General features: G+C 36.7%; 1 protein-coding gene across 5 annotated transcripts in view; it reads left to right on the top strand.

The window, feature by feature from the left end:
• The window catches only part of LOC120535695 (tumor necrosis factor receptor superfamily member 3-like), a 71,407-nt gene that overhangs the window by 42,996 nt on the left and 5,447 nt on the right, over positions 1-22,964 (top strand). For 2 of the 5 annotated variants that reach the window (XM_039763682.1, XM_039763683.1), the window contains exons 6-9: positions 3,765-3,846; positions 4,053-4,150; positions 12,322-12,414; positions 16,203-16,234. In XM_039763682.1, the coding sequence (XP_039619616.1) occupies positions 3,765-3,846; positions 4,053-4,150; positions 12,322-12,414; positions 16,203-16,234 (305 nt within the window). The remainder of the gene's footprint in view (positions 1-3,764; positions 3,847-4,052; positions 4,151-12,321; positions 12,415-16,202; positions 16,235-22,964) is intronic. The other 3 variants (XM_039763684.1, XM_039763686.1, XM_039763685.1) reach the window with 3 other exon arrangements.

Raw genomic sequence — 22,964 nt, 5'->3', positions numbered from 1 at the left:
AAACATTATGGTGGCCACTTGTACATGTCAGTATCACAATTAACATTATTTAGAATAATTACTGGAAAAGACATATTTAGCAGATATCAGATGGATGATATATTGTTAGAAAAACAATCTGACAACGGCAGTATGAACATAAAACCTTTCCTTGTGAGTTTTCTGACTGCTCCAATACAACCAGATGCACTGAGCAAAGCCTTTTTGCATACATATCTGTGCTTTAGGGATTCTGCTTTGTGTTCATTGTTACAATGCTTATTACTTATTAATGCTTCAAAATGTAATTTCATACCCAGTACTGTTTTAGACAGTGTTCATGTTTCATACAATTAAATAGCCATTACGTTGTTTATACATTGCCATAACAGAAGTAACTGCATACATACTGTATACAGTATTAAACCTGCTTAATGCATTTTGGGCTTGAGAAAGAAGCAGCATGTTGCCAAGCAGCACTGGGTACAAGGCAGAAAACAGTCCAGAGCAGGAAAAGCCTTTATCTAAAGTGACTTGAAAAGAAATTACACATGCATTACCACTTAACTGTTCATGTTTGAAATTTGTCAATGAATGTTTTTAAGAGAAAGAAGGTATGTTTAAATGGGATTCTAATTCGTTATGAGACTTAGCTCAGATGTAAGATTACGACTACTTCAAGAAGTAAGAAGAGTACTCAGAAACTGTGCAGACCATTTATCTACAATATTTGCAGACATTTTCAACCAATCTTTGGACCTGTGCACTGTTCTTGCCTGCTTCAAGAACTTCACCATCTTTCTAGTAGCAAAAGAAATCAAAGGTCACCGGCCTGAATGACTATCGACCGGTAGTTTTCCCCCCTGTGGTAACGAAGACCTTTGAACTCCTTATTTTGAATTATGTCAAGACTGCTACAAAAGATGTTCTGGACCCATTTCAATTTGCATACAAAGCCATCCAGTCTGTGGATGATGCAGCAAATTTAGGTCTGAGCTATATTTACCAACACCTTGATAGGCCAGGGGCATATGTGAGGATATTGTATGTGGACTATCTCTGCTTTCAATACAGTCAACCCAGAACGTATACATAAGAAACTCTCCCATTTCAACTTGCCCTGATAAATTTGTTATTGGAATGCAGTATGGATGTGTGGTCGGGTACCACAGTGATGTGTCCTTTCCCCACCATTTTTCTAACTGTACAGTATACAAATGACTGTACCTTTGGTGATTGGTCTGTCAAACTTATTAAACTTTTTACGTCAGCTTAGGAAATTCAATCTCCCTCAATCAATACTGATCCAGTTCTACACAGTCGTCATCAAGTCCATTCTGATCTCATCTATAACTGTCTGGTTTGGTGCTGCCTCAGGCTAAGGCCAAACTGCAACAAGTCATCAGAACCTGTGAAAAGGTTGTAGGCTATAACTTATCTCGCATTCAAATCCTGTATGAGTCCAGGGTAAGGAAGTGGGCTGAAAAGATCATTGCTGATCTGACTTACCTAAGGCATTACCTATTCCAAAGACTTAACTCCAGGAAATGCCTTCATGCAGTGAAAGTTAAAGCAACATGTCACTTAAAAACATTTTTTCCATGTGCAGTTATTCTGACTATCAGGTCTAAGCTTTTATGTATACCTGAACAATTACACTACCTGCGCATTTTAAACCTACTTTATCTCTTTATTTTGTGTATTACCCTCTTATACTGCATATATTGTCATTTTATATTTTATCTTTTTATATTTATTTTTTATATTCTGTGTTGGCCTTGTATGTTGCACCAATTCATTCAACACAAATTCCTAGAACACATTAGTATACGTACTTCTGATTCTGATGTAACTGGCATTGTTACTTTAATGTAATATAGTATCTTACAAAAGTGAGTACACCCTTCACATTTTTGTAAATATTTTATTATATCTTTTCATGTGACAACACTAAAGATATGACACTTTGATACAATGTAGTCAGTGTTCATCTTGTATAACAGTGTAAATTCGCTGTCCCCTCAAAATAACTCAACACACAGCCATTAATACCTAAACCGCTGGCAACAAAAGTGACTACACCCCTAAGTGGAAAATGTCCAAATTGTGCCCAAAGTGTCAATACTTTGTGTGGCCACCATTATTTTCCAGCACTGCTTTAACTTTCTTGGGCATGGAGTTCACTAGAGCTTCACAGGTTGCCACTGGAATCCTCTTCCACTCCTCCATGATGACATCACGGAGCTGGTGGATTTTAGAGACCTTGCGCTCCTCCACCTTCCATTTAAGGATGCCCCACAGATGCTCTATAGGGTTTAGGTCTGGAGACATGCTTGGTCAGTCCAGGACCTTTACCCTCACTTTCTTTGGCAAGGCAGTGGTCATCTTGGAGGTGTGTTTGGGGTCGTTATCATGTTTGAATACTGTCTTGCAGCCCAGTTTCCGAAGGGAGGGGATCATGCTCTGCTTCAGTATGTCACAGTACATGTTGGCAGTCTTGGTTCCCTCAATGAACTGTAGCTCCCCAGTGCCGGCAGCATTCATGCAGCCCCAAACCATGACACTCCCACCACCATGCTTGACTGTAGGCAAGACACACTTGTCTTTGTACTCCTCACCTGGTTGCTGCCACATACGCTTGACACCATCTGAACCAAATAAGTTTATCTTGGTCTCATCAGACCACAGGACATGGATCCAGTAATCCATGTCCTTAGTCTGCTTGTCTTCAGCAAACTGTTCGCAGACTTTCTTGTGCATCATCTTTAGAAGAGGCTTCCTTCTGGGACGACAGCCATGCAGACAAATTTGATGCAGTGTGCAGCGTGTGGTCTGAGCACTGCCAGGCTAACATCCCACCCCTTCAACCTTTGCAGCAATGCTGGCAGCACTCATATGTCTATTTTCAAAAGACAACCTCTGGATATGACGCTGAGCATGTGCATTCAACTTCTTTGGTCGACCATGGAGAGGCCTGTTCTGATTGAATCCTGTCCTGTTAAACAGCTGTATGGTCTTGGCCTCCATGCAGCAGCTCAGTTTCAGGGTGTTGGCAATGTTCTTATAGCCTAGGCCATCTTTGTGTAGCGCAACAATTCTTTTTTTCAGATCCTCAGAGAGTTCTTTGCCATGAGGTGCCATGTTGAATTTGCAGTAACCAGTATGAGAGAGTGTGAGAGCAATAACACCAAATTTAACACACCTGAGACCTTGTAATACTAACGAGTCACATGACACCGGGGAGGGAAAATGGTTAATCGGGCACAATTTGGGCATTTTTCACTTAGGGGTGTACTCACTCTTGTTGCCAGCGGTTTAGACATTAATGGCTGTGTGTTGAGTTATTTTGAGGGGACAGCAAATTTACACTGTTATACAAGCTGTACACTGACTACTTTGCATTGTATCAAAGTGTCATATCTTCAGTGGTGTCCCATGAAAAGATATAATAAAATATTTACAAAAATGCAAGGGGTGTACTCACTTTTGTGAGATACTGTATGTCTATGTGGTACTGCAATTAGTCAAGCAAATTACCAGCATTATTATATGTAAATGTTTGTGATGAATACAACAGTTAATTACTATAAATTATCTCTTTATTTATCTTATGAATAGTAATGTTATCTATCTATTTGCTATTGTCTAATGTATTGAAATTTCATTATATACCAGCTGTCTCAGAAACATGTACATCTTGGTATAAGAAAGATAATTTGATGTTTTTTCATGTGGACATCTTTCCCTAATTTATTCACTTTGTTGTCCTTGTCTGATTTATATAGGAACCAACAAGACAGAGCCTGAATGTTCACCCATTCCTGTTCAGTTCAAGAATGATAGTGACATCTGTCTTAATCAAACTAGGTTAGTGGAATTAATTATTATATTGGTATATTAAGGTTTCCTTCAAGAAAACAATATTTAAGATCTGACAGTGTAGTTATATTCATATAATGCATTGTTTGTCCATTAAATTCCGGCAGTTAAACATATTAAAATTGTATCACATCTAGTTTGTTGCACATTTTAATCATTTTGATTATAGCATTTATTTTTTTTTTACTTGACAGCTGTATACAGAAAAGAGGTAATGCTTCGAAATGCATAAAACAGTCAGACGGCACCTGTACAACTACAACAAAAGACAGTGTCCCTTTTTTTGGGCTAGGTAAAATTCTAAATAATTCTTCTTTGTGAATAATTGAATGGATATAGGTAACAGAAATTTTAATATTATAAATATTGAAGTGACCCAAAACAGTTTTTATTTGTGGTGGAATAACAACAAATAATGTCAAGTGTCAGTTGTATATTTCTTTTTTGTATGTTCTAAAAGTAAATAAAAGTATAAAGGTAATAATACATGGTATTATAAAGGATTGTGATTAAGAACCTATTACTCTTACAGAAAACTAAAATTAATGCATGAATGAGATTATTTGCTAGACTAGGCAAATTCAGATTTGGTTGAATAAAATAGTTTAATTCCAGTCTTGAAGCCACAATATACAAATAGTATGAACACAGGTGATTTTCTTTAAGTTCTTGTACTAGACAAGGTTGCTGTCTTTTGCATCATCTTTTCACTATTGCAATCAAATCACCCACCATTGATTTATACAACAGAGCTAACACTTTGAGAATTTAGAAATAGTGATCATAATAGAAACACTCTTATTTGAAGACATTTTGCTTATTTCAGATCTAACTTATTTACTTCATCATGTGTTACCAATAATGGATATAGTTTTTGAATTTAAGATAAAACTAAATAAAAGTATATTATTCATTTAGAGTATTCTTGACTTTTTCTAAATTTGACGATACAGTGTTTAACACTAGAATTACCAGAGCCTACGAAAAAACTCGTAGATCTGTCCCACCTTAAATCACTTCTTAAAACCGTTCTCATCTCTCCGCCAGCGTCTTTTGTTAATCTAAATGTGCTGATAAAGAAAAGTTGCAAGTAGCCGGTTATTCCATCCCCCCACTAACTTAGAATGTGCACAAACTTCTCCCAACTCATACCTTGATTGATTATCTGGGAGTGAAGTGGAGTTTTAGATTGGAAATAATAGATCATTATTTGGAATACACGCATTTCACGTGTGTTCCATTTCTAAAGTAATCCGTGTAAACACATTTTTAAAACAGAAACGTTTTTCATATTGTAGTAGTAAATGACAAAATGTAGGCATAAACTATATAATGTATGAAGCCTGAAGTCCAAATATCAAATTAACAGTTTCACAAAAGGTACAAATATAACAGAACAAGTATGTTTTTATTCAAAAATATAACTGCAAAAAAAAAGCTGCCTTAGCATGCCACATTGACACATACTTATCACAACTGCCACTGTAGCGTAATGGTATCAGCTGCTGACTAGTAATCAAAAGGTCATGAGTTCGATCCCGCACGATTCTCTCTTGAGAAGTAAGCTCCTCTTATTCTTACTATTTTAAAATAAAAACATACATTTGATTTCAGTGTGTAACAGCCAGTGGAATTTATGATACTTGTAAAGGTTAGTTTTTTTTTTCATTCTCTCAGTCGTGTTCAAGATCCTTCCCTACCTCAACCCAATCTGACACTGTTGTTTTCACATAAAGATGCGCTGTAGCTCTGCAGCGTACTTCTGACTGCCTTCTCAAACCAGTGCCGGGTCTGAGCTAACATTAAATAAAGCCGTGGAGATTGCATGATCGCATGAGATATTCGCGAGATACAAGTTTAATGAGAAGACGCAGGGTATAAATGAGACTTTTGATCACTCTGTAACGGAGTTAAAATTGATGGTAAAGGACTGTGCGTGTGAAAACAAAGATGAGATGGTCAGGGATAGAATAGTGTTTGGCACAAACTCAGCGAAAGTGCGAGAGAAACTTTTAAGTGCCGAGTCTGAGCTAACATTAAATAAAGCCGTGGACATTGCAAGATCGCACGAGATAGCACAACCACAGCTGAGAACCTTTGATGCATGTGCTATGAGCGGCTCACGTGAACTGACTGTGAACGCAGTACGCACACAAAAAGCAAGACCTCCAAAGAGCGCTGAACAAAAAACACATTAGACAATTGAGAAGGCAGCAAAAGAATATGAAGCGTGTGACGCATACAAGCATATTCATAAGTGCAGGCACTGCGGAAAAAAAGCACACGTTGGAAAAAGTCAATGTCCAGCTAAAGGAAGACAGTGTAAAAAATGTGGTAAATTGAACCACTTCGCTAAAGTTTGCAGGACTGGGAAAGGTAAACCCGTGCATGCAGTGTCTGATGTCTTAGATAAAGAGGAAGCATCTTAGATTCACGAGTACCGATTTGGGTAGTGAACACTTCGATGAATGAAACCTGTTATCTTTCCAATGGTTGACAAACACGGAATATAAATTGAACACAACACATCCTCCAAATACGAACCTGATTGAAAGAAATAATGATAATCAAATCCTTGATGACAGCAACACTCATAACAGTCACAAAACAATTACATTGACAATCATGTTACGTTATTTTTAAAATGTTTCCTTTTCTTTTTCATAACTTCTTTAACACAATACTTATTTTGCTAGTTAATATTATACAGTACACACGTTTGGTTTGTGTCTGTAACAGATTGTGTACATTTATAGTACTGTACTTGTAAAAGTTACCTTTTTTTTTTACTTTTATTCTCTCAGTCACGATCACCATACATAAACCGCCCTAGTGTTCTGACGCTGTTAGTTTTTATTTGAAACTGGGAATAACTGTAGATGCTAGTAGTGTTTTGAGGCAGTGGAACTGGACATTCCCTGATCTGGAGGGATAAAAGCTGACATACAAACGCTGGTGAATCTGCCTACTTTGTATCTCACCATCACTTTATTTTTTTTTATTCAGTTTTATTGAGTGTTCCTGCTGCACTGAATAAGTTCACGCCTTCTGGTGCCCGATGTCGACGCAGCACAGAGAAAAAAAAGAAAGAGACAAATATATGGGACATTGGGTATAAAATTAATCAGAAAACATACAACTCTCATTGCACTAATGCAATATTATTTGAAAATGAACAGTGTCAGATCAGGTGTGAATTTACGCTGGCTCTGTTACTTAGAGTCAGATCAGGAGAGATGGGGGGAGGGGTGTTAGAGCGTGATTGTGATTGAGAGAATAAAACTGGAGCTTATTCAGTGCAGCCCCCCAGTTTTATCGTCTGATTCATGTTTAAGCTTCCAGACACACACACCCCCTTCCGATCCAAACGAGACTAGGAAAAATGTGGATGTGAGTGTTGTGCGTGACTGAGAATGACTGTGGATGTGAATTTTTTTTATTCAGTTTTATTCTTGAGTGTTCCTGCTCACACTGAATTAGTATGCGCCTTCTGATCCATGATGTCAAATCCGTACTGAGAAAATTAGGCATATATCAAATTTGAGAATTCCCTGTAAAACAGCATCAGATTGGGGGTTTGGGGGGCGAATAAAACTAAAAAACGACGCTAATTTTGACAAGTACTATACATTTACAGTGACCGTTAGAGACGCAAATCAAATGTATGTTTTTATTGTACAATATTAACAATAAGAGCAGCTCTCAACTCAAAACGGTAAACATGAGAAGCTGCTAGCATCCATCCCAGAAACTCTTGATTGGGAATCATGAAGCATTTTAAGGTGGGATTGAATGCAGATGCATGGCATCAATACTATTACAAAACTATACACTATTTTTTGTGTGATATGAACAGCTTTGTGAAACGTACATTTTCTCAAATACATTACTTTTAGCATTTGCCTCAATTGTGCCTCAATTTCCAGTATCCAGTGAATTGTTAAAAAAAACAGCCCCACAAATAAATTATAACTATATCATAGCAATACAAGACAACTTACAAGACAATTCCCACTTAAGCCAGTGGCACATTGCACAGCTTCTACTTGGAGGGGATGTGAAACTTGACTGCAGTTTCTAAATCATGTCACTTTGAGGATGTTAGATTACACAAATAGGGCAAGACTAATTGCAGACTTTTCAAAGCAATTTCATCTTTATAAAGTTTTTTGAGCTTGTCACATTGTGACAGCCAGTAACGTGCTGTCTGATAGCACCAGTGCCTGTAAGAAGTCTTTACAGGTATGGTGATGCAATCTCTGCCCATTTCATTTTTCAGTTTTGTCATGTCACGAACACAATACATCAGACAGACGAGCCTTTCTTCTGTTTACACAGTCCAGAACACCTCTGTTCCTTTGATAATTCCTCAAGACAACACTGTATGCATTGTACATCCAGATGAATGCTCATTGGTTGCAGACAGGTCTGACTGAGTCACTTGGGATATCAAAAAATATGACTGAAGTCACAGGAGCTCAACTAACCTTGAGTCGCTAAGATCAAATAAATGAACTCTGTGACTAAAAATTGACGGAAAGTCATGTAGTGTGGCGGGCAATTTAAACATTCTACATAATACTGAGAGCAGAATGTTAATTGTATTTTCACTTGCCTTTCTTTTCAATGTGTTTTAGACATAGGTTAATTCAGTAAACATAATTGATAATTATACACTGTTGTCATCTGTCCATGTATAGACTATTACAAAATATGCTGAGATTTGAGTCAAATCACTGTGAAATGAAATTAACTATACTGTACCTTCATTAGTCATATTTTCAGACTTCCCTCAATGTATGGTCATTTTTGCTCAGCTGTTAAATAACATTGATATTCATAATATATTCTTATCCATGCAAGTATCCCCAAGGGGAACTTCACATACTTCAGCAGCAGCATACTGATAAATGCAAAAAAGAACAATATTAATTAAAGACTGATAAAAATGCAATGCAAGTTAAAAAATGCAAAGTGGAGAGTGCGAGGCAGGTGTAACAGTCTATAATCTTGTATAATGTTAACGTTTACAACCGGTGGAATTGAAGAGTTGCATAGTGTGGGGGAGGAACGATCTCCTCAGTCTGTCAGTGGAGCAGGCAAGTGACAGCAGTCTGTCGCTGAAGCTGCTACTCTGTCTGAAGATGATACTGTACAGTGGATGTAGTGGATTCTCCATGATTGACAGGAGCCTGCTCAGCGCCCGTTGCTCTGCCACAGATGTCAAACTGTCCAGTTCCGTGCCTACAATAGAGCCTGCCTTCCTCACCAGTTTGTCCAAGCGTGAGGCATCCCTCTTCTTCATGCTGCCTCCCCAATACACCACCACATATAAGAGGGAGCTTGCCACAACCGTCTGAAAGAAAATCAGCACCATCTTATTGCAGATGTTGAAGGATGCCAGCCTTCTAAGGAAGTATAGTCGACTCTGTCCTCTCTTGCACAGATCATCAGTATTGGCAGTCCAGTCCAATGTATCATCCAGCTGCACTCCCAGGTATGTATAGGTCTGTACCCTCTGCACACAGTCACCTCTGATAATCACAGGGCGCGGGAGGGGCCTGGACCTCCTAAAATCCACCACCAGCTCTTTGGTTTTGCTGGTGTTCAGGTGTAGGTGGTCTGAGTCGCACCATTTAACAAAGTCCTTGATTAGGTTCCTATACCCCTTCACCTGCCCACTCATGATGCAGCCCACGATAGCAGTGTCGTCAGCGAACTTTTGATTGTGGCAGGACTCCGAGTTGTATTGGAAGTCCGATGTATATAGGCTGAACAGGACCAGAGAAAGCACAGTCCCCTGCGGCGCTGCTGTACTGCTGACCACAATGTCAGACCTGCAGTTCCCGAGACGCACATACTGAGGTCTGTTTTTAATATAGTCCACAATCCATGCCACCAGGTATGAATCTACTCCCATCTCTGTCAGCTTGTCACTAAGGAGCCAAGGTCGGATGGTGTTGAAGGCACTAGAGAAGGCCAGAAACATAATTCTTACAGCACCACTGCCTCTGTCCTCCTCTGGCAGGGGGATCGGTGTAGCATATAGATGATGGCATCCTCCCCTCCCACCTTCTCCTGATATGCGAACTGCAGAGGGTCGAGGGTGTGGCAGACCTGTGGCCTCAGGTGATGAAGCAGCAGCTGCTCCATGGTCTTGATCACATGTGACATCAGAGCGACAGGCCGGAAGTCATTCAGCTCACCAGGACGTGATACCTTTGGGATTGGGGTGATGCAAGATGGTTTCCAAAGCCTCGGGACTCTCCCCTGTTCCAGGCTCAGGTTGAAGATGTGCTGTAGAGGACTCCCCAGCTCCAACGCTGCTGTTGTGAAGGCTAACAACAGGCCTTCAGCAGTTGTGGCTAAACTCCATCTGGACCCACTGCTTTGCTGGCACGAAGTCTCCTCAGCTCTCTGCTTATCTGGGCTGCTGTAATTGTGGGTGGGGGGGAAACTTTCTCCTATGCTGATATCAGCAGATAGATAGGAGGAGGATGAAGTACTCTCAGGTGAGATTGGGTTAGGGTGGTCAAACCTGTTAGAGACGTTGTTCATCAGGTTTGCTCTCTCCAAGTCTCTTTCGTTGGTGGCACCCCGCTTCGAGCTGCAGCCAATGATGATCTTCATCCCATCCCACACTTCCTTCATGCTGTTATTCTAAAACTTTTGCTCCAGCTTTCTCCTGTACTGCTCCTTCGCCACCCTGAGCTGGACTCGGAGTTCCTTCTGCACGCACTTGAGCTCATGCTTATCACCACCTTTAAAAGCCCTTTTTTTCTGTTTCAAAAGGCCCTTGATGTCACTTGTAAGCCAAGGCTTTTTGTTAGGCATAGCAGTGTACTGTTCTTACTGAAAGTACAATGTCCATACAGAAGTTGATGTAGTCAGTAGTGTAGTCAACAACCTCCTTAAAGTTCTCACTGTGTGACCTCTGCAGGATATCCAAGTCCATGGTTCCAAAGCAGTCTCTCGGAGCCTGCTCTGCCTCAGGGGACCACTTCCTGAATGAGCGGGTGGTTGTAGGTAGCTCCCTCACTCATGGTTTGTAGTGAGGCTGAAGCAGAACCAGGTTATGATCTGCTTTCCCAAGCGCAGGAAGCAGGGTGGTGCTGTGTGCGTCTTTAACATTTGCATACAGTAAGTCATTAGTCCTGTTTCCCCGGGTGTTACAATCCACATACTGGGAGAAGGCAGGTAATGTTTTGTCCAGCGTCACATGGTTAAAGTCTCCAGAGATTAGCACAAGCTCCTCGGGGTGCTGTGTTTGTAGATTAGCAACAGCAGAGCGGATGATATCACCATGTCCGCGCGAGGAGGGATGTAAACAATAACAACAATGACGTGTCCAAACTCTCTGGGCAAGTAATAGGGACGCAGATTTACGACCAACAGTTCGATGTCCCTGCAGCAAGTGGAGTTTGGAGTTATATCTAAATTGTATAGTTTTGGTCAGTGCACAATCACACAGCTTTCTGTCCAGTTCTACTTAATTCGCAGAATTCTACTCTGTATGTTCGTTCACAGAGGCCAAATGCACTCTATTAGTTGTTCTTGGGAAAAATTTAATTTTCTTGGCAGCTTTTAAATTAGTTATATTATAAAGTTTTTTTTTGTTTTTTTTACGGGTTTCTGTTTTCAGCCTTTAAAGTAGTTGCAAACACTTTTTCCTGTATTATTTTCTGGACTTGTGAATACACTTAACATTTTCCCATTTGGCAGCATTAACTACAAATCCATCTCAGTTTAGAAAAGGAGCAGAAGAGATCCTGGTGACTTTTAAAAACAAAGATAAGAGATACTGTGACATCTTAGGACAAAATTAAGATGTACAGACATTTAACTTAATTTTTCTTGTTAATATTATTACTTCATACCTCAAATTTTACTAACCTTACTTACTGAATTGCCCACATTGGACATACATGTACTTGATTCCTGAGAAATTAGAATTCTTACTGAGGTGAAATTGTTCAAGCAATCCATATTTTGTTAAATTTTTCAGGACTGCAGTTTCTTTTTAAAATTAGTAAGAAATAATTATTTGCTTTTTATTTTGTTTTGAGCCTAAAAAAAATGGTTAAAAAACTGAAAACGTAAATCATATTTGTCCATTCTAATAAAATTAAGTAGAGCAATGATATATGGTTAAAATATTAAATAAAAATAATTAAAAATGAATGAGATTGGGTTTAATTCTTCATTCACAGTCTCTATGGGGAGTTAACTTTCTTTCTGTGATTAATTGGACTTTGTTTTATTTAACTGTTTTGTTTTTGTATGTAGTCAAGTTTTTCACAATTTTAGGACCTCAAAAATATGCCTAAATCCTGTTTATTCTTAATGTGATGTTTTTACATGTTATGAATTTTCAGATGGTTTCATCTTTTTTGCTCTCTACATGACAGTCTGGATTAATGTTTGATCTAATTTATATATTTGTTGTTTGTTTTTGATTTTCAGAAGTTTGGGTGACTTTTTTGATACTACCAATTGTAATTTTGATTGCCTTTATTTGTATCTTATGGTGGAGGAAAAGGGACAACAATGTGAAAGGTATTGTATTGTAGGTGAAAAAACTGTATAAATATCTTTTATGCTGTATAGGGTTTTGTTATTTAGTGTGAACTGATTCAGGTTGCACACAATACTACTTATTATTTTATTTTTTTATTCCTAACTTTAGAAGAAAAAAATCTCTAATGTTCAAATGTACTAGTGCTGGTCTTTATTAGATTTAGTTTTACTATTTTCCTCACTTTCCCTAATTACATTTTCTCCCAAACTACAAATATATTTGTGTTGGCGAAACTGATCACTCTAAATTGTCTTTATTTGAAGGAGTAAGAGATGTGTAGGTGCCTCCTGCCTTGTCCAGAGTTGGTTCCTGTCCTGTTCTAAGCAGGTTCAATGAGAGATGAGTAGAGATACTGATAAAAGATAGAGGATTTAAGAACTTAACTGCAACATAAAGTAGCATTGTTACTTTACATATATGTTTTGAACATGGTGTTATATTTATTTCATTATAAAATATTTAATAACTATAACTAGTAGTCAGTATAGTAGTCCATATAGTTTCCTTTTACATATTAGTTGCCACATACTCGTTCATTCCTTCATCATATTGCCTTGCTTTTCATCTCAACCTTGGGCCCTCTACGGTTGCCAGTCACCAGCTATTTCTGTGTCAGCATCCTCAACTCTAATAATACCATAGCTTTATGCAAAATAACAGGGCCAGTCAGCACATTACAAAATCATCAAAGCTAGTGATTTACTGACATTGACTCAGTAAACATTTATATGAGTGTATATTTCAAGACTCTGAATATTATGAATGATGTGGTAATGAGATTTTTCTCTTGTCATTATTGGTAAAAAAATGATGTCACACACAATGGATTCATTCAGTGTTGAGAAGGCATTGGTCAAATAAATAAAGCATATCATATAATGTATATTGTGGCATCAGGATACCTGCTGAATTTGATGTTCATGAAATCCATGAAAAATTTTACACAGAGGAAAAATAAAATACAGGCACTTGCTGGAAGCAACCCAGTAATTGACACAAGGTAGACAAATTTTATAAAGTAATTTTTTGGACTCCTTTAAAATAATTACATATTAATGCTATATTAATAATGTCTAGAGTTGTGAAGGAAATGAACCAGTTTTTGTATACTTTTAGTCTAAAAGGTCAAGGGCTTTATTGCTTTTTTGTTGTACACATCACAATTTACCAATTATATCTAATATACAACAGATGCTCTTCCTCCTGATTATTATTTTCATCCTTCTTGGAGTTGACAGAGTTTTGCAGTTTTAAGTCCCTGCTACCTAGAATTGTGAGCTGCTGGCATATACCTTTCGGCATTTTTCTGTTGCACTAATGGGATTTCCATTAAGTAACAGCAATGGTGCAGCCGTCTACAATTTTGATCACCTTGTGCATTTGGACATTCTTGTGCCTAAGGACATTTATGCATTTGCCATCTGCCTGCACGTCTTTCTATTTACTTTTCTTTTCCCATTACAGTACCAGACCCTGTTCTTCTATATGTCACAAGGCTCAATTACCAAAAAAATTGGAAAATTACTGTTTATTTCAGCTATTGGGACAACACTTAAGTCCCCAGGAAAATATTACATAAAAATCACATACAGACAGTTTGGTTTTTGAGGACTTGAAGACAGTAGTTTTGAGAACAAACCACAATTTTAGTCAAATTAGGTTTAATATTTTTTCTTCCAAAATTTACACTAGGGCACTTAACCTTTAGGTTTAAGAATGCTTAATTCATTCTAATTCATGTATTTCTTTGAGGTAAAAAACTTTTGTTAGGTGTGCTATATATGTCACACAGAAGATATTGTAATATTTATTTTAAAATATCTATATTTCTTTAATTATACAGTGTTCTTAATTGGTTTTAAGTCTTCACCTGTATTGCAACATATTAAATACAATTTATTTTTTTATTTTAAAATTTATACATACTCCTGAACCTTTTAATTATTGATATAAATGAAACGACCATGTGTTTTATGGTTTTGACATTGTTATTACCTGCACATTTGTTTTTTGCAATAATTCATTTAAATTTTCTCCCTTAACCCTGAAAGTTAAAGAGTTAAGAGATAAATTTGCTACTTTTCAGTTTTGAACTTATTTTCTCTATAACCATTTTATATGGTAATTTGCCACCTTTTAAGTGAAGCATATTTTATAAATGTCTACAAATATGCATTTTATAATGGAGGTAATTGGTACCTCAGTTCTGATATGAAAGCAAGCATGAAAACTTACCAAATATATCAACTTTTCAAGCCAAAGATGTTATTGACTATTGATGCACGGTCTTGAGTGAGTGCACATTTTACAAAACAGCATATCTAGGAAAGAAGGAAAAAAAAAACAAAAAGCAAAACATGTTTGTGGGATTTAGCCATTTTTAAAGGAGATTGGCTGGGCATTTCACTTCTCTGCTCGTCTTCCTCTGCGGCAACCTTTCACAGCCCAGGGCATGGATTTACCACACAACATCCTCACCAAGTTCCATTATTGAAATTATTGGATGTTGATGCCCAATGTGAATTGCTTTCTTTGTAATGTAGACAACTAGACAATACTGACTGAAAAAATGTCATACGTATGATAACTAGCATTCTGTTACAGAAGCTTATTTTGTTATTTTTCAAAGATATTGCAGACTGCCACTGGTGTAATGCACAAGTGTATTTCGGTTGTATAGCAAGTGAGACCAGAAAGGCTGAGTGTGTGCGTAGTGTGCAACCAAGGGATAAGAACTGAGCAGTTGTTATTGGCAAGCATTAAGTTTTAATTAAGTTGAAGTTTAGTAAGTTTGATACAGATGTTTTAATATAGGCGGAGTGGTAGTACAGAAATGTCATTCCTGCCTCACAGTGCCAGGTTGTGCATGGAGTTTTCACATTCTTCCCGTGCACATCTGTCTGTTTTTACAATTCATGGTAGATAATAAGCATTGAAGAATCAGAATTACAGAAGGTAAATTAGGTTAATGAACAGAATATAGCTGGGTAAAGTGGCGGTTGGGGTTTGTGTTTTATAGCTGTACTTACAATACCCACTGCAAGGAGATAAGCAAGCAAGAAGTATATCCTTACTTTGAGAAAATAGTACTAAGAATCTGTGATAAACTATATTTTTTTAGGTTTACTTATGTTGTCATAAGCTTGCCACAGAAATGCAGAAGTCATGTTTTCCTATGTTGAAAGCTTTGGTTCTACAAAGTGGAGGTATCTGTTAACTTGTAAGGCTTTTTTTTTACATTTAGACCCCGGTACCCATTAGGTCCATTATAAAACACAAGAACAAGTTACTTTTTAAAAATGTGCTTATCTTTAGAATGCTCACATAGGTCATGTTTGTTTAGGAATAACTTTTATTTGAAAAGTACCAAACTTATCCTTTAAAAGCTTGATCATTTTTGTCACTTTATAATGCAGAATAATACATAAAGTACTAGGGGGCTTCGCTTTTTTATAATAAGAGAGATAATAGGAATAGGTTTGTGTGTTGCACTATGTAAGACAGAATAGAGCACAATGATAAATGACTTCAGTGATCTGTTTAAATGCTAATATTAAACGTAGGTAGCCCTAGGACCTTATCTTGTTTTTAGAGTCTGGTAAGGACATGTATTTTCTATCTCCTGATAACCTGCTGATAAATCCTTTCTTTGCTTTGGGTATTGAGATATAGTAACTTTTAATGAAATACTTTATGTTGTTTAACAAAACTACATTGTTTAATTCTCTCAGTTCTAAAATGTTGTCTGTTTATTTTTTATTTACAGATGGCGGGGGTCACACAGGTTCGGTGAGTGAGGTACAGAGTAGTTTGTCAAATGACCTGGTTGAGTGTTTTTTGGCTTGCACAGTATTGGTTGAATAAATCTGGGAAAAAGTAAAAAAAAAGTCTGATTATCTCCTTGCTGTAAAATGGCTCTGCCTCCATTGCAGGGTTGGTTCCAGGTTTTTGCCCATTGCTGCCAAGATAACCTCTAATTCTCCGTGACACTGAACTGGAAAAGTAGGCTGAAAAATGGATGGATGAATACATTAATTATTATATTTTCTTTTTTAAATCTTTTTAGGTATAGTGTACAGAAACAAACTTCAAGTCAAATTAACTTCAGTTAATTTGTTATTCATAAAAAGCACTTGCTTTAGAATATTTTTAATAATAATAACTAAATATCCATATTCAGCATTTACTGCAATAACATGTCAGTACGTTTCCCAGAAATGCAATAATAGCAATGGTTTTTACAAAAAATGCAATGTTGGTAAAAAGGGTTTCTAGTATAAACTTTGCAGAAAATTAACCATTTTCAATGCCACTGCTTATATTTTTATATAAACAATGCCCGCCATTTTTTTTGGAACCAAGGTGCATTTTTCCTTCATTTACCCCTCTGCTCCACAGTTTAAAATTACAAACCATACGACTTAGACATGATTAAAGTGCACATTGCAGACTTTAATTTTAAGGCATTTTCATACGTTTCAGTCACACCATGTAGAAATGACAACACCCAAGAAATAACTCTTATGCAAAACTACAACGAAGTCTGTTTAAGGCCCTGACAAAGAATAAGGAACAAAAAAAAAATATTATTCTACTCGTTGCAGATCATGGCAAGAATTTTTCAACTTCACCAGAGCCAGTGCTAATGTTGTAGATCTACAAGTGTAGAACAGCTGTCTCTTGTTCAGTTCAGATAACATAACTACCAAATTGAGTAACCTCTAAATGTTTTTATTTTCATTAAAATGTATATTTGCTATAAATATTGTAAAGAATAAAACTAGCGTGGACAGAATTTGATTTTTTTTTTTTGGACAACTATATTTTTACACATTTTGAGGCTAAATGCCACAAATATGAAATAGCTAATAGTGATTAGCAGTCTGCCAGGAGGCAGTCTCCCTCTGCCCTTTGATTGCAGTACTCTCCTAGACAGTAAGGAGAATGTTTCCATTGTGGTCAGGGTGCTAGTCCAAACCTGCCTTCTATGTCAATAATCTATACTAATAAAAGGCAAAGCCCTCACTGACTCACTCACTCACTGACTGAATCACTCACTCACTGACTCATCACTAATTCTCCAACTTCCCGTGTGGGTGGAAGGCTGAAATTTGGCAGGCTCATTCCTTACAGCTTCCTTACAAAAGTTGGGCTTTTTTCATTTTGAAATTCTACACATAATGGTCATAACTGGAAGCTATTTTTCTCCATATACTGTAATGGAGTTGAGCTCGAAAGCCGTGGAGGGGCGGAGTTTCATGTGATATCATCACGCTTCCCACGTAATCATGTGAACTGACTGTCAACGCAGTACGTAGATAACACGGAAGAGCTCCAAAAAGTGCTGAAGAAAACATGCATTATATAATTGAGAAGGCAGCGAAACAATAAGAAGTGACATATACAACCATATTCATGAGTGCTGCTACTTCAGAAACAAAGCACGATGTAAACCTAAAGTTCAAATTAAGTTCATAGACAGGCTGCCGCTGGCGTTTGTCATGCCCACGGGTGTGCAGGATACAAGTTTAATGAGAGGACGCAGGATATAAACGAGAGTTTTGATCACTTTGTAACTAAGTTAAAATTGCAGGTGAAGGGCTGTGCTTATGCAAATTCAGAGAGACTGTGTTTGTGGGGGATTGACAGTTAAGGCGGGTGGGGGAGTCACGTCATCATCTCCCCTCCCATTCACCTCATTTCGCTCTGAGCTGAGCTCCGCAGCCAACGCAGTCTTACGGAAGCGACTTTGTAACACTGCCACCAAATACTCACAGAAAAATCCACAAGTTAATACACACGCTGTCTCTAGAGTTTCTCCACACTGAATCCTCCAGGCACTACATACAAAAGGTTACATTGACAATTGTGTTACATTATTTTTAAAATGCTTCTTTTTCTTAGCACAAGCACAGCTGGGAAGCTTCGGTGCATGTGCTCCATAATGCGTTAAAAAATAATGCATTAAAGGGGAACTTCTGTCAATGCATGATTTCCTGGTACATCGATTACATTGATCAGCGCTTCCCGATTCATTTTACCCTCGCACCCTCTTGGTTTGAGAAGAAGTATGAAAAAAGAGGTTAACACAGAAAAACAGATCACCAATTGAAGCTTTATGAATAATCGATACTTTATTCGCCATCAATAATTGTTTTGGTAAAGCCATACTCAGTGTAATACTCCTTCCATTTTATAATTTTTCCGCCACTAGCCATGATTAAATGAACGGTAAAAAAGTAAGAGCGAAGCGAGTGTGACTTATTCAGGCGTGCAGGCGACAGCTCAATAGCTCGAATTTGGATACAAGTAGGTTCTATTTAGTCGGCAGAAATATCTTTGGTAGGAATGGAAGTTGAATTTAGTCTTTAAATTTCTATGGTGAAGAAAGATTTATGCAATGATGACTAAATTTAACTATATAAAGTCAAAACTTGTATATATAAAGTAATTCCCGAATATATAAAGTCAAAACTTGATTATATAAAGTCACTGTCAGAATATATAAAGTCAAAACCTGAGTATATAAAGACGGCGTTGGAATATATAAAGTCAAATCTTGAATATATAAAGTCAGCGTCGGAATATATAAAGTCAGCGCTGGAATATATAAAGTCAAATCTTGAATATATAAAGTCAGCGTCGAACTATATAAAGTAAGCGCTTGAATATATAAAGTCAAAACTTGAATGGCACCCCATAGTATATGTGTGTATGTATATATGTACACATGTATATATATATATATATATATATATATATATATATATGTATATATATATATATATATGTATATGTATATATATATGCCAGCAACACTCGTGACAATGACAAAACAATTACATTGTCAATCATGTTAGATTATTATTAAAATGTTTCCTTTTCTTTTTACTTCTCCTGCGGGTATTTTGATATATATATATATATATATATATAGATATGACAACAACACTCATTACACACACAAAACAATTACTGTATATTGACAATCATGTTATGTTATTTTTAAAATGTTCCCTTTTCTTTTCATAACTTCTTTAACACAGTATTTCTCCGCTGTGAAGCACGGGTATATATATACTAGCAGAATACACACACACACACACACACACACATATAAACATATATATATATATATATATACACATACATATATACATATATATATACATATATACACATATACATATATATATACACATATACACATATATACATATACACATATATACATATCTACATATATACTGTATATATACATATTATATATATATATATATTAGGGGTAGGACTCATTACATTAAAAAAATTTATGTAATTAATTAGAGGCTGTGTAATAATGAATCTTGATTAATCGTATGTGATTACACATGAAAATTTGCCCCAAATCGCAAATGTTTTTTTTTAATTTAAAAGGGTTTTAGTGGGCAAGAAAATCAAATAAAAATATCATCCCTGGCTAAAATTGAGCAGACTTAAAAATAAAGTGGTATTTTAAGTACATTTTCCGAATGATATTGTCTTTAAATAATAATAGGAAAATTTTCAACATAAAGTGCAGTTTTTGTTCTTAAAAAAATAAGACAGAAACATAAAATGTAATTTGACCAGCTTCACCTTTAAACTCTGTGTAACCTTAGCCAAAATTATTTTGTACATTAGGCTAAAACAGTGTGATCATTGAACATTTTATAATTAGATGTAATTAAAATTACTAATGGTCACAGAAGTCCAATGATCCCCAGGAAGAGCCACAAAGTCCGCTTTCTGTAATGCATCTAATTTTACTTGCTTTTCAGTGTGCACAAAACCATGCTTTTATCAAGGCTTCCTTCGGGTAGTGTTTTGAAATGAAATTTGCCTCCGATTAGTCCCAGCAACGCGCTTTCTTTCGACTCTTACATTTTTGTAGCTCTGATGTGTACATAAATGTAATCAATATACCAGGAAATCATGCACTGACAAAAGTTCCCCTGTGCTTGGAATGCAAACTGTGATTAAATGCATTATTTTTTTAACGCGTTATGGAGTACATGCATCGAAGCTTCTCAGCTGTGCTTGTGCTAAGAAAAGGAAACATTTTAAAAATAACGTAACATGATTGTCAAAGTAATAGTTTTGTGACCGTTATGAGTGTTGCTGTCATCAAGGATTTGATCATCATTATTTCTTGCAATCAGGTTCGTATTTGGAGGATGTGTTTATTTAATGTTAGGTAAGACCCGGCACTTAAAAGTTTCTTGCTACAGCAATTTTAACTCCGTTACAAAGTGATCCAAAGTCTCGTTTATACCTCGTGTCTTCTCAGTAAACTTGTATGTCTCGAATACCGTCATTCGCTGTAGGCATGACAAACGGCAGCGGGAGTGTGTCTATAAACTTAATGTAAACTTACGGTTCAAAGTCCAATGATCCCCAGGAAGAGCCACAAATTCCGCTTTCTGTAATGCATCTAATTTGCTTGATTTTCAGTGTGCACAAAACCATGCTTTTATCAAGGCTTCCGTCGGGTAGTGTTTTGAAATTAAATTTGTCTCCAATTAGTCCCAGCAACGCGCTTTCTTTCGACTCTTACATTTTTGTAGCTCTGATGTGTGCATAAATGTAATCCATATACCAGGAAATCATGCACTGACAAAAGTTCCCCTGTGCTGGGAGTGCAAACTGTGATTAAATGCGTTATTTTTTTAACGCGTTATGGAATACATGCATCGAAGTTTCTCAGCTGTGCTTGTGCTAAGAAAAGGAAACATTTTAAAAATAACGTAACATGATTGTCAAAGTAATAGTTTTGTGACCGTTATGAGTGTTACTGTCATCAAGGATTTGATCATCATTATTTCTTGCAATCAGGTTTGTATTTGGAGGATGTGTTTATTTAATGTTAGGTAAGACCCGGCACTTAAAAGTTTCTTGCTACAGCAATTTTAACTCCGTTACAAAGTGATCCAAAGTCTCGTTTATACCTAGTGTCTTCTCAGTAAATTTGTATGTCTCGAATACCGTCCTTTGCCGTAGGCATGACAAATGGCAGCTGGAGTGTGTCTATAAACTTAATGTAAACTTACGGTTCATGCCGTGCTTTGTTTCCGCAGTAGCTGTACTTATGAATATGCTTATATTTATGAATACACTTGTATGCATCACTTGCTTCATAATCTTTTTCTACCTTCTCAATTGTGAAATGGCGTTTTTTGTTCAGCGCTGTTTGGAGGTCTTACTTGTTCTCTACGTACTTACGTAGGAGGCGTGATGATGTTACACAAAACTCTGCCCCCCACGGCCATCCAGCTCAACTCCATTACAGTATATGGAGAAAAATTAGCTTCCAGTTATGACCATTATGCGTAGAATTTATTTCGAAATGAAACCTGCCAAACTTTTGTAAGGAAGCTGTAAAGAATGAGCCTGCCAAATTTCAGCCTTCTACCCAGACGGGAACTTGGAGAATTAGTGATGAGTGAGTGAGTGAGTCAGTGAGGGCTTTGCCTTTTATTAGTATATATATATATATATATATATATATATATATATATATATATATATATATATATATATAATAATATGTATGTATGTATGTGTATATATATATACATACATACATACTCTCAAATAGACAAACCACACACCGTGGCGCAATGGAAGCGGCTTTGCCTCTAGTGCCGAGGTTCGATTCCCGAGACGGGGTGCACGGAGTATGTACGCCTGATGACCCCAAAATTAGGGCGAAGCACGTGTCATGTACAATTTGCATTATTTCACAGTAAAACTATTTCTCTCTATATATATATATATATATATATATATATATATACACACATACATATATATATATCAGCGCTTCCCGATTCATTTTACCCTCGCATCCCCTTGGTTTGAGACGTATGAAAAAATATGCGGTTAACGCAGAAAGACAGATCACCAATTGAAGCTTTATGAATAATGGATACTTTATTCGCCATCAATGATTGTTTTGGTAAAGCCATACTCAGTGTAATCATTAGATGAACGGTAAAAAAGTAAGAGCGAGGAGGGAGACTTATTGAGGCACGCAGGCGAAACCACAATAGCACACAAGCTCGATGTAGTGCGCGTCAACTCGATCTGAATTGCGCAATCACTTTCGAAAAAATATATCTTTTCAAGTTCTATTTAGTCGACACAAATATCTTTGGTTGGAATATAAGGCGAATTTACTTTTTACATTTCTATAGTGAAGAAAAATTTATGCAATGATGCCTACATTTAACTTACATTCCTACCAAAGACATTTCTGTCGACTAAATAAAAATTCCTTCTATTTAAAATTTAAATAGAACTTGAACAGATACGATAGTTCATAATATCCACGCAGACTTGCGTAAGAGCGGAGTCATCCGTTTTAACAAGCAGCGTATTGCACTGATACGAAATAGCCTCCCCATTTAATTATTTAGATATGGATAAATAAATTAAGATTTTGTACAAATAATGTTTTTCATTTTTCTTCCTTGATATGGATTCTGGCACCCCCAGCAACAGTTGCTCG

This window comes from Polypterus senegalus, chromosome 9, assembly GCF_016835505.1.
Source record: "Polypterus senegalus isolate Bchr_013 chromosome 9, ASM1683550v1, whole genome shotgun sequence".
NCBI lineage: Eukaryota > Metazoa > Chordata > Cladistia > Polypteriformes > Polypteridae > Polypterus > Polypterus senegalus.
Note: the sequence above shows the minus strand (reverse complement) of the source record. Positions and strands in the feature narration are given on the sequence as shown.